Below are 11586 nucleotides of genomic sequence, written 5' to 3'. Positions count from 1 at the left end.
TGTATTAATTAACCTCGGGCCACAGAATATATAAATACAATCGCATTTAAATCATAGAATGCTAACTTGGGAATGGGTTTGAGAGGTATCGTAGCCAAAACCCTTCAGTTTGCCAGACTTTAAAGTCTGTGAAAGCATGGACTGTGTTCCTTATGTTCAGTGTTAAAGCTCTAGTGTCTAGCAGCTACTTGGCTTCTAGTACGCATTTAATAATTATTTTTTGCTGACCTTTCTGAGCCAACTTCCTTATTTAAGTAAATTCCCCATCCTTACACAGTTATTTATGAGACAGCTAAGATTAGAAGCCAGATTTCCTAAACCCAACCCAATGATACTTCTTTTCTTATCTATTAAGCCAAACAGATTTGTGGACATGGATTTCTGGAATGTCCCAAGAGACAAGAATTAACTAATAAGATTCAATCTGAAAATAGCTATATAAGGAAAGTTTTTTCATCTGTTACTCTAAATGCAGTATTTTCCTTCAGTTACATGCAGAAATTTTGTAATCAGTCTCTTTGTAAATAACAAATTGTGTTCCTTTAAGAACTTAACGAAAAAAAAAAAAAGAACTTAACGAATAGGGACGCCTGGGTGGCTCAGTGGTTTAGCACCTGCCTTTGGCTCAGGTCGTCATCCTGGGGTCCTAGGATCAAGTCCTGCATCCGTTCCCCACAGGGAGCCTGCTGCACCCTCTGCCTGTGCCTCTGCCTCTCTCTCCGTGTCTCTCATGAATGAATAAATAAAATCTTAAAAAAAAAAAAAAAGAACTTAACAAATAAATTTTTGAAACACAATAGATGAAGTTTGGTTATTTTAAAAACATTTTTCTACTAAGGAAGCATGAAGATTATACATTTTTAAAAATGTTAATTCCAGTGTGGTTAACATTAGAGTGTTGTATTAGTTTCAGGTGTGCAAGGTAGTGATTCAGCACTTCCGTCTGTTACTCTGTGTTCATCAAGATAAGTATACTCGTGACCCCTTTCACCTAGTTCACAAAGAGCATACTTTTACACATTCAATAAGATTGCATTTTTTTTTAAAAAGACTGCATATTACACGGTAATTGAGGAAGCTATCAGGTACTTTAAAGTCATAAAATTAGTACTAGTTAAATATGAATTAGATTGTACTAAAATTTTTTATTTTATTTTTATTTTTTGTACTACAAATTTTTAAATCAGTACTATTGAAGTATCAGTAGTCAAGATTGAGCCCTATAGTGAACCACACACAAAATGTTCTAGTCTAAACTGTTTCGTGTTCCCTAATAAGGAAGATCATTTAATTTGCGAATTTTGTGCATGTTATTGGTAACTCCTTTGTAAAGAGAAGCAGGTGTGTACCTCTTAGATCACTGACTTAGTTGCAGATTTAATCAGAGAAGCAGAACTAGTAGGAGATAGACATATTAAGAGATTTCTCATAAGGAATTGGCTTATGTGATTGGGGGTGGGGGCTGGGTAAGCAAGTCTGAAGCCCATAGAGCAGGCCAGCAGGGGGGGACCCCAGAAGCATGGGCTGAGGCTACTGCCCAAAGGCGGGATTTCCTGTCTAGAGCTAGCTTCTGCCTTGTTTTTAAGGCCTGATTGAGTGAGACCCGACATATTATCCAGGATAATCTTCCTTATTTAAAGTCAGTTGATCAGAGACTTTAATAATATCTGCAAAATCCCTTAATAGCAAAAGCCAGATTAGTGTCTGAATAACTGAGAGCTATACCCTGCTAAGCGGGCACGACATTGTAAGAAAATTGTTGCTTTGCCCTTTTACAGGATAAATGCAAAAATATTTAACTACTCGGTGAATAATTGCTGACATATAGCCAATGATAACCCTAATAAAGTCAAAGGACTTCAGTGACAAACGGCATGGAGCTGACCATCAAGGATATATAGGAGGCCAGTAAATTGAAGCTTGCTCTTAATGTGCCGCAAAAAATGGCCGGGGAGGGATGAGTTCTTCTGTACGCCTAAATGTAAGATGTTTCCCCCGCCAGAAATAATTCTCTCCCAAAGTCAGGTTATAAGGAACCATCCTGATGATTTCATAGTAAAAAATACCCCCCAAGTGACCTAATACTAGCTCTGTGTGCTTCTAAATGGCACCAGACAGAGTCGGGTCAAAAAGGAGACAAAAGGAATGGACACCTCTCCTGGCGCATGGATGTTGTGAAAGCGTCCTGGGACCCCTGAAGAATACGATGCAGTGCAGCCACCACCGAGAGTGAAGAGGCAAGCCGTCGAGCGGGCGGCGTTGCTTGCCGTACGTGCATCTGATGAAAGACTTGTATCCAGAACGTCTAAAGAGCTCCCACAAATTTGTTTTCAGAACAGATGTAAACCAACAGGAAAGTGGGCAAAAGATGGAATGGGTAGCTCATTCGTGAAGTAGGGGGGGAGTATGCCTAGCAGACCCACGAAGATGCGCCTGCCTCCCAGACTGGGGACCTACACCGAAGAACTGCAGTAAGCTGCCGCTGCACGCTCCCCTGAATGACTAAGCAGGACAGCAGAAATCCCGAGGTCGGTGAGGCTGAACGATGACCGACTAGAGCGAGCACCTGGCACGGCCCTGCACGACAGCCTGCATGAGAACGTCCTCAGCAGCACCGCTCGTGACAGCCAGGATCTGGAGACAACCCTGGTGTCCGTCTACACCGGATGGGTAAAACTGGGAGGATATTCACACAGTGCAACATTCTGTGTTTTTTTATTGGATATTTTTTTATTGGAGCTCAATTTGCCGACACGCAGTACGACACCCGGTGCTCACTCATCCCGTCTAGTTCCCCCCTCAGTGCCTGCCACCCAGTCACCAGGTGTAGCAACATGATACTGAGTCAAGGAATCCAGACAAGAGATTATGTGCTGCGTAAATCAGTTGGTACCCTCTCCTGTGAGGTTCCAAGCCAGGCAAAATTCACCCGTGGCGTTGGGAGTCAGGGGAGGGGTGGGGCCCTCCTCTGCTCTCTCTGGGTGCTCGCTTCATGAGTGTGTTCACCCCGAGAACGCACCAGCCCACGCGCTTTGTCATACACTGTCGCACGGCGGTGGAGTTCACATTGAACAGAATGCAGTCGTCATTCCGTGAAGATCATAAATCTACACGAAGAAAGAAAACTGTTACACAAAGGACACTCATTCGGGGGGATCAAATTTCCAGCGGCCACATGACTCCTAGATTCGAGTCCTGTATCTCGCTTAGAAACCACCTACAAGCGAGGGTGAAGTGTGATGCTGCGAGCAAGTGGCCCATGATGTCGGATTCTGGAGGTGCAAGAGAAGAGTTTGAATAGGACTGCTTCATGAAATCTTAGAGTGGAAAAATTCTTAAAAAAAAAAGAAAAAGATTTTATTTATTTATTCATGAGACACAGGCAGAGGGAGAAGCAGGCTCCCTGCAGGGAGCCCGATGCGGGATTCGATCCTGGGACCCCGGGATCACACCCCGAGCCGAGGCAGATGCCCAGCCACTGAGCCACCTGGGCGTCCCTATGATTAGTCTTCCTAGGATTTCTGTGAGAGAAGGGACGATCCCGAGGGCCTTTCTCCTGCCCTTCTCCTCACGGAAATCACGGTGTCCCATACGGGCCTGAGGACGCGTCGTGTTCGGGAACGAACGTGCGACTCTAGCAGACCAAAGGCGTGTTGAGAAGCGGGGGGAGAGCGCGCCCTGAGCGAGCGGAGGAGGCCGGGAGGGGGCACGACCCGGTCAGGAAGTGAGGGCCGTCCCAGGCGGCCGGGACACCCCGGGAGACGGGCCAGCGACGCCGCGGGGCCCCGAGGTCGGCCTGCAGGGCCTGCAGCGAGGAGCGGCTCGTGGCCTACGGGCTGGAGGGCGGCGTGGCCCTGGGGTCTCCGGGGGGAGGGGGCGTCAGATTGGCGTCTTACAAAGATCCTGGGGTCGCAGGGGGAAGACGGCCCGGAGCAGGGGGACAGGGAGGCCAGAGGGCCCCGCCAGTCCTCCCTGGGGCAGCCGCGGCGGGCCGGCGGCCACGGGGGCAGCGGTGAGCGAGGGACACCGGGCTGGGCCCTCCCTTTCTGAGGGAGGCCGCGTGGCTGAGGGACGGGGACACGTGGGCGACCTCCCAGGATGCCTGGCCTGGGAGGCTGGGGGACGCGGGGAAACGGCTGAGCAGGAGGGGCTTTGGGAAGCAGGCAGGGCATTAGATTTTAAGCAGCATAAGGTTAAAAATAACAACAAATTGATAATAAATATGTAAAGAACTAGCGCAAGGTCGAGGGGTCTAGCGGACGCTGGGCCTCCGGTGGGGGGTGGGACCCAGGACTGCGAAGGTCGGGGGGTCGGGGCGCTGGTGACGCACCAGGGGTCTTCGCTCCTCCTGGAGGAAGAGAAAGGCCACGGAGAAAAGGAAGAACTGGGCCGGGATAAACCTGTGACCCGGAGAAGACTCGCGGGTTTCTGGAAGCCCGAGCTCCACGCCCGGGTCCGGGTCCGGCCTTCTGCGGGGAGGCGGGATGGAGCAAGCCCGGAAAGGGGCCGGCGGGTGGCAGCCGCGGCTCGGCCGAGCGGCCTGGGGGGGCCCGCGAGGGGCCGCGACCGCGTTCGCCCCGTCACTGGTCCCGCTGCCGGTACGAGGCACTGCGAGCGGCGGCCGCTGGGCCTGAGGACGCGCGGTCGGGCAAACCCAGAGCGCGCAGCGCGGCGGGGGCGCGGCCTGGTCCTCGCGAGCCGTGGGGGCCGCGGCCGGGGGTGGCTCAGCTCGGGCCTCCGTCCGCTCCGCGTTCAGCGCGAGTCTGCTTGGGGCGCTCGTGCCCTCCCTCGCCCTCCCCTGCTTGTGCCCCCCGCACCCCCCCACTGGGCGTTGTGGGGAGAGCGGGCGCCCCCTGCGCCGTGAGCCGGGCCGGGGGAGCAGAGGCGAATCTCACCCACCGCCCTGACGCCCTCACGCCCGAGCCCGCCTCCAGAGTGGGGCTCCTCCCGCCGAAGCCCCGCGCGCCCCGCGACCATTCCCTAAAGAACCATCACCGAGGTCTCGGGGAGACAGGAGCCCAGGGAGCGCTCGGAGGGGAGGGGAGGGGGGAGGCGACAGCCGTCGGGGCCCTCCTGGCGCCTCGTCCAGGGCGAGCGCAGCCCCCGCCCCGCCCCGCCCCGCCCGCCCGCGGCCTCGGGACCGGGACGCCGACCCGCCTGCGCCCTCCACAAGCCTCGGGCGTCGAGTCGCTCGGGGGCGCGCTGGACCCACCGACCTGCGGGCCCAGCGCTCGGAGACCCGGGGGGGGGGGCAGCACTCGCCGGCGGGGGGCTCACTTTTATAGTTGATTTTTTTAATTGATTTTTTTTTAAAGCATGAGTTGGAGGGAGGAGCAGAGAGAGAAGAATAGAGAATCTTTTTTAAAAAAAATATTCATTCATTCATTCATGAGAAACACAGAGGGAGAGAGAGGCAGAGACACAGGCAGAGGGAGAAGCAGGCTCCACGCAGGGAGCCCGACGTGGGACTCGATCCCGGGACCCCGGGGTCACAGCCTGAGCCAAAGGTGGACGCTCAACCGCTGAGCCCCCCAGGCGTCCCTGATTTTTTTTTTTTTTTAAGATTTTATTGATTTGAGAGAGAAAGCGTGAGCAGGGGGAGAGGGTGGGGAGAGCAGGGGAGCCAGGCAGATGCTTAACCGGCTGAGCCACCAGGCGGCCCCCTACTGGCCTCGGTAGAAGGTTCCCCCCAAGTGCCTGCTCGTCCGGGCTCCTGTCTTCACTCCGAGACCACTTCCAGCGCCTCCCTAGGGGTATACATGTATTTTTTTTTTTTTTTTTTTACTTATCCTGCTTGAAGCGTGTGGTGCTCCCCGAATCTGAGCTTTGGAGTGCTGCACCACTTCTGGGGGTTCCCAGTTACCGCTTCCCCGTGGACTGCCCCTCGTGTGTTGCACTTAACTTCTTAATATCCCGAGGAGGATGAACAAACGCTTGGATAGCTTCCCGCCAGTTCCCACCGAGTGTGGCCGACACTTAAGCTGCAAAAGAACTTTCAGGCTTCAAATCTGAGAGCCTCTGGGCCGCCGGGGTTGGGGGGGGGGGGGGAAGGGGGCTTGGCTCGTGACCCCGGGGTCCGGGATCGAGTCCCGCGTCGGGCTCCCCGCAGGGAGCCTGCTTCCCCCTCCGCCTGGGTCTCTGCTGCTCTCTCTCCTCTGTGTGTGTGTCTCTCATGAATAAATAAAATCTTAAAAAAAAAAAAAAATCACAGGAGCTACTACTGTCCCACTTGCTCGCACCCAGGGGTGGCTCCTCTCCTGGGCACCTCTCTTGCTAGACAGGCCGCCTTGTTTTGGATTTTTTCTCTATCCTTTCTGTGAAGATGCAGCCCTTTGAGAATCCTGGCTTTGTGCAGAGATTTCAGATCTGACCCAGGACCCCCTTGTCTGGGTCCGGGGATTTGTCACCACCACAGGGCACTCACTCGTCCCCATGCGGCGTCTCGGTCCAGAGGATGGACCGGGGCTCCGGCACCGTCGCGGCCTCGCCTTCATTTTAACACTCTGGTCTCCAGCCTCCTCTCTGCTTAGAGATCCTGGGGCGGGGGGCGGGGGGGTCCTTATGTTCTTATCTAACCAAAGCATTTAAATGGGTGTGTATTCATTTCTTTAGGCAATTCTAGGCACGTTGTTGGAGGGAGGCTTTGGGGGGATAGAAATCCCTCTTGGAAGTTTGGCTGGGCTGATTCTGGGGGCTGAGGTGTCCTACGCCACCTCTCCAAGCTCCTCCAGGACCCGAGAAGGCGCCTCCTGTTGGCCACGTCCGGTCCCCGCCGCGCCTCCGGCCCCCCTGCGGGCCCCCTGCGCCTGCCGAGGACCCAAGGGCCCTATTTCAGGGTCTGCCCCCCTAAGACCACAGGATTCCGGGAACTAGAGCACGCTTCTAGAGGGGGCTCCTAAATAGCTTGCTAGTGACGGTTCAGAGAACCCCATTTTCTCTTCCAGCAGACAAATATCCTGGGGAACAGTCTAGAACTGACGGGGCGGGGGGGGGGGGGGGAAGCACGTGCATCAAGTTGTATCGTGTGCACAGGATGCCTCACAGCAAAGATCCCAACAGTTTACCGGGTCCCCGTAAGACGGGATCACAGGTGCTCCTCCCCAACCCCTTCGTACTGTCCAAAGTTTCTATGACAAACATGTTCCACGCTGATAGGTAAGAATTCCAAATTTTTTTTTTTTTTTATTTAAAGATTTTTAATGGGCAGCCCGGGTGGCACAGCGGCCTAGCGCCGCCTGCAGCCCAGGGTGTGCGGTCGCCCGGGAAACACCGACCCGCGGAACAGACCGGGCGGGCTGCGGCTGCCCTTGGCCCACAGCGCTGGCCGCGACGCCGAGGACCGCAGGCCCGGGGCGGCCCGTCCACCCCCGCGGGCTCCTCGCCGCGCCCGCCCGCCGGGACGCGGGGCTGCTCGCAGGGGCCCGGAGCTCGGGGCCCAGGACCACAGGGACGCCCGGCGGCCACCTAGGGGGGCGCCGAGCAGGGGACCCCGCCCCCGAGTGCAGGCGCCCCAGACCGCCCGCGGCCTGCTGTCTGCTCGGCCCGTCCTGGATCCGAGGGGGCTCTAGGCGCCCGGGGGCTCCGCGGCGGAGCACCTGCCCCAGCTCGTGGCCCCGGGCCCGGGATCGAGCCCCGCGGCGGGCCCTACGCAGAGCCTGCTTCTCCCTCGGCTGGTCTCCGCCTCTCTCTGGGTGTCTGGGTGTCTCGGGGTGTCTCGGGGTGTCTGGGTGTCTCAGGGTGTCTCTGAGTGTCTCCGGGTGTCTCTGGGTGTCTGGGTGTCTCTGGGTGTCTGTGTCTCTCGGTGTCTGGGTATCTCTGGGTCTCCGCTTTTCTCTGGGTGTCTCTGGGTGTCTGTGTCTCCCAGTGTCTGGGTATCTCTGGGTCTCCACCTCTCTCTGGGTCTCTGAGTGTCTCTGGGTGTCTGGGTATCTCTGGGTCTCCACCTCTCTCTGTGTCTCTGTGTCTCTGTGTGTCTGGGTATCTCTGGGTCTCGGCCTCTCTCTGGGTCTCTGGGTGTCTCTGGGTCTCTGGGTGTCATATAAACAAATACATGGGAAGGTCAGGTCAGCGCCCCCCGCTGGGGCCCGGCTCACTGCTGCCTGGATCTCTTGGACTCCCCAGAAGCACAGGGACGCCCCCGGTGCAGCCCTTGTGGCCCCATCTGGGTGTCAGGACAGTTCCCAGCAATGGCCCCGGTCCCAGTCTCCCCATCCCCCCACCTGCCCCCCCACACACAGCAAAGCGGGGAGCACTGCACCTGCCCCCACTGACGTCCCAAGGAGCCTCCCCCCACCGCGGGTCACCTGCCGCAGGAGGCGGGTGCAGAGGAAGGATGCGGCCTGTGCTTCTAGGATACGCCCCGCAGGACCCTTGGAGACCCTCGGGGACCCTCGGGGACCCTTGGCCGCCACCCAGGGCCAGGTGGAGGCTCCTGAGGCCACAGCCCCGCTTCCACACACCACAGCAACTCGGCTTCTGCCCGCTGGCTGGTGGGGAAGCCTCCGGGGAAGATTGTAGTTTGGGAGGAAAAAAAAAAAAAGGTCAAACAAAAAAATGTATAAATGTACTACAGACCCACACACTCCTACATGTCCACCGGGTAATTGCTAGCGTCCATTTCAGCAACGACACCTTAGGATTTCTTTTGTGACTACAGTCGACCTTTGCATCACAGGGCTGAGTCAGGCAGATGGTTTGTACAAATTCAAAGTTTTAATGGCTGTTAAATAATAAAAGAAAGGATATTTGCACTATGTACATTCCGTCCGCTGACGGTACTCTCAGCTGGCCATGCACGTCTTATTGCACATATAGACAGTGTACAGGCATCTTGAAGACGTCTTAGCCATACAAGGACTAGCACTGAAGAGGCAAAAAGCCATTGCACAAAAATATTGAAGCCATTTGCATTATACAGCCAACTGTAAGAAAAATACTGAAGATTAATATCGAGAGAAATATTTTAATTTCGGAAAAAAAATCTCTAAGAACAAGGATTACAGAGCTTCATGTTTGCCATATATATATACACATAAAAAAATATTTCAGGACCCTGCGTTCTGAATGTCCCTCAAGGCGCGGCGATCTGAATTCCTATTTCTACATCGACCTTTGCATGTTGTTGACAGTGAATACGCTCTTTGCCCAAAATGCCTTTTTTTTTTTATACATCATTACGCTATTTGACAAAACAGGTATTTTTGTGCAGTACAGAAAATATTAAAATATATTTTAAGTTAGGTTAAAGTGCACAGTACGTTTGATAGGAAATAACTGCTAGCTGCCAAGCCAAGTGAGCATCTCCGGTGGCCCCGCTGCTCGCCCACAGCGGAGGGCGGCCGGGGCGTCGACTCGTGTTAGCCTGTGTTCAATGCAAACCATCCTCCTGGTGTCTTGTGTTTTGCGTTCACCCTTGTATTTGTCTTATAAAATGTGGCAGCTGCTGCTCTCAAAACTGAGGGTGGCTTTTCACAGAAGGGAAGCTGCAGTCAGCCTTCACAAGACTTTAAAAGACCAATGACTGGGGGATGAGTCACTGTGGGGCGAAGATCACGTGCAAACCGCCGAAAACAGGCGGTGGTGTCTGAGACGCCTTATGGGAATCCCTGGAGCCAACACAGGCCCCTTCCCTTTGCTGGATCCTCTCTAGGCGTGTTTTGACTGAACCTCCTCCTCTCTAGGCCACTGGGTCTCTAAACGCCACCGCCCTAGCCTTCCCCTAAGCCTGCCCTGGGGTGGCTGGCAGCCGCCCCGCCGACCGACCGGCTGACTTACTTCTGTGCTTTCACACCAGCCACAGTGAGGCTTGCAGTGCTCTACGGGAGCCGCCAACCAAGTTACAGTAAAACGGGCACGTCTGCGTCTCTGACATCGTTTCCTCTCTTAAGAGTGGCAGTCGTGAGAAGTGCTGGTTTCCTGATCCGGGTCCTTATGTGCCATATGCGTTCTCGCTCACTCGGTCAAAGCTGTCCTTACACAAACTTTTTGGTTAAACAATAAACTTTTTATTTCTCTCTACTTTCCTATACCATTTCCTTATCATTTACCTTTGGTGCCAGACTTTCTTTCATTAGCCAGGTTACAGTGCAAAACTTATACTTCAAGACACAGGACGCTAACACTTATTACTTCTTTGTGTTAAAAAACGTGAATGTTTTGTGCATAGCAAAATAAGTCTGAATCCAAAAAAAAAAAATAATTGTTCACATTTCGTCTTCAAGTTTAATGTGCCTTTTTTTTTTCCATCACAGCTATTTACAAATAACTTTGGGGTGCTCTCTTGATTTCAGTCAGTTCATTATATGAGAGGACAACAGGGCTGCTGGAATGTAGGAAACTGGATGGAATGCAGAAATATAAATAAAACCAATGTTCCATAAACCAAAGTGTAAATAATGCCTCCCCAGAAAATAGTTCTTATCACAGAAGCACCTATTTTTGGCATAATTTTTTTTTTTTTTGCGGAGTCACATACACCAGAAAACATGATTACTGAGACCTAGAACTACTGCACACCAAAGAGGATAGAAAATAATTCAGTATTTATAATATTAAAATAAAGTGTTTAACCACAAAAAAGCAGTAATAAAATAGTTTCCTAATTTACAATTTGCATCCAAAGGATGAATAAGAACTCACTAATAAATAATATTCATATAAATATTTTTGTATGTCGAAAATAGTTTTTTAAAAGGCAATGGTCTCAAGAAACGTCTTGAAAAATTTGGTGGTGAAAAACCTGATGGAGTCCCCCTCCCCCCACTAAATACCCAACAAGTTTGGTTTGAGTAAAACAAATGCATCTTGTTGCAAAGAACGGTTGTGCTTGGTGTTTTGGTAATGGCAGTAGGTGAGCGTGGAAGGGATGAAGGAGGTTGTAAAAGGCATTGATGTGCTGCTCAGTTCTTCACAGATAGCTCCCTCCCTGGCTTCAAGGTACGTATCTCTCCTATCTTAACACTGGAGGCCAGTTCTGAAAAGCAGAAAAATGTCCCCTCACGTCCTCCCTCCAATGCATCTAGAGCCAGGGACCTGACAGGCAGTGGGCGGGAGGCTAGGAGAGCAGGTGCTGAGAGCAGAGTGCAGGATCTCTGAAGAGAGGGGAGTCCGAACCGACCCAGAGGAGAGCAGCTGGCTTCATGTGAACAGAGCCTTCGTTACCGCTACATCTAGCAACGCTTGAACGGTGATGCCCACCTTGACCAGGCCTTTCTCTTCAAGGATGTGATGGGGGAGGCACAGTTTCTCCTAAAAGGGACAAGAACACAGCGATGTCAATGTTTCGATGACCAAAATGTAACCATAATGTCTTAGAAGACGCCACTGGCGGGAGCTAAGCTGAGCTCTGACCTACGCGCCCCTCTGATCACCCCAGACGGCGCTCCCCCACCTTGCTTGCTTGCCTTCGACCCACTGGCAAAGACCTTTTCTGTGTTTGCAGAGAAAATAACACTTTTGCCCAAGTGTGTGGGGGGGGGTTGTTCCAGAAAGTTTCCCAATCATCTTGAAATATGCAATCGATCTAAATATTTAAAAAACAAAAAAACATCGGGGATCCCTGGGTGGCTCAGCGGTTTAGCACCTGCC

General features: G+C 52.8%; 1 protein-coding gene and 1 long non-coding RNA gene across 5 annotated transcripts in view; both read right to left on the bottom strand.

The window, feature by feature from the left end:
• Window positions 1-2703: 2703 nt before the first annotated feature.
• Window positions 2704-4584, bottom strand: LOC140608179 (uncharacterized). The gene is made up of 2 exons (XR_012010198.1): window positions 4331-4584; window positions 2704-3107 (listed from the first exon to the last, which is right to left on the bottom strand). It is a non-coding gene; the product is annotated as an uncharacterized lncRNA (long non-coding RNA).
• A 4106-nt stretch (window positions 4585-8690) lies between these two features.
• Window positions 8691-11586, bottom strand: part of LRCH1 (leucine rich repeats and calponin homology domain containing 1) — a 212487-nt gene continuing 209591 nt past the window's right edge. For all 4 annotated transcript variants that reach the window (XM_072783082.1, XM_072783085.1, XM_072783083.1 and 1 more), the window contains one exon: window positions 8691-11247. Coding sequence is in view for 2 of the 4 variants with exons in the window: in XM_072783083.1 (XP_072639184.1) it covers window positions 11137-11247 (111 nt within the window). In the remaining 2 variants the exon portion in view is untranslated. The remainder of the gene's footprint in view (window positions 11248-11586) is intronic.

Source organism: Canis lupus, chromosome 17, assembly GCF_048164855.1.
Source record: "Canis lupus baileyi chromosome 17, mCanLup2.hap1, whole genome shotgun sequence".
In the NCBI taxonomy this organism is placed as follows: domain Eukaryota; kingdom Metazoa; phylum Chordata; class Mammalia; order Carnivora; family Canidae; genus Canis; species Canis lupus.
The sequence above is the reverse complement of the archived record's forward strand: the minus strand, read 5'-3'. Positions and strand labels throughout refer to the sequence as shown.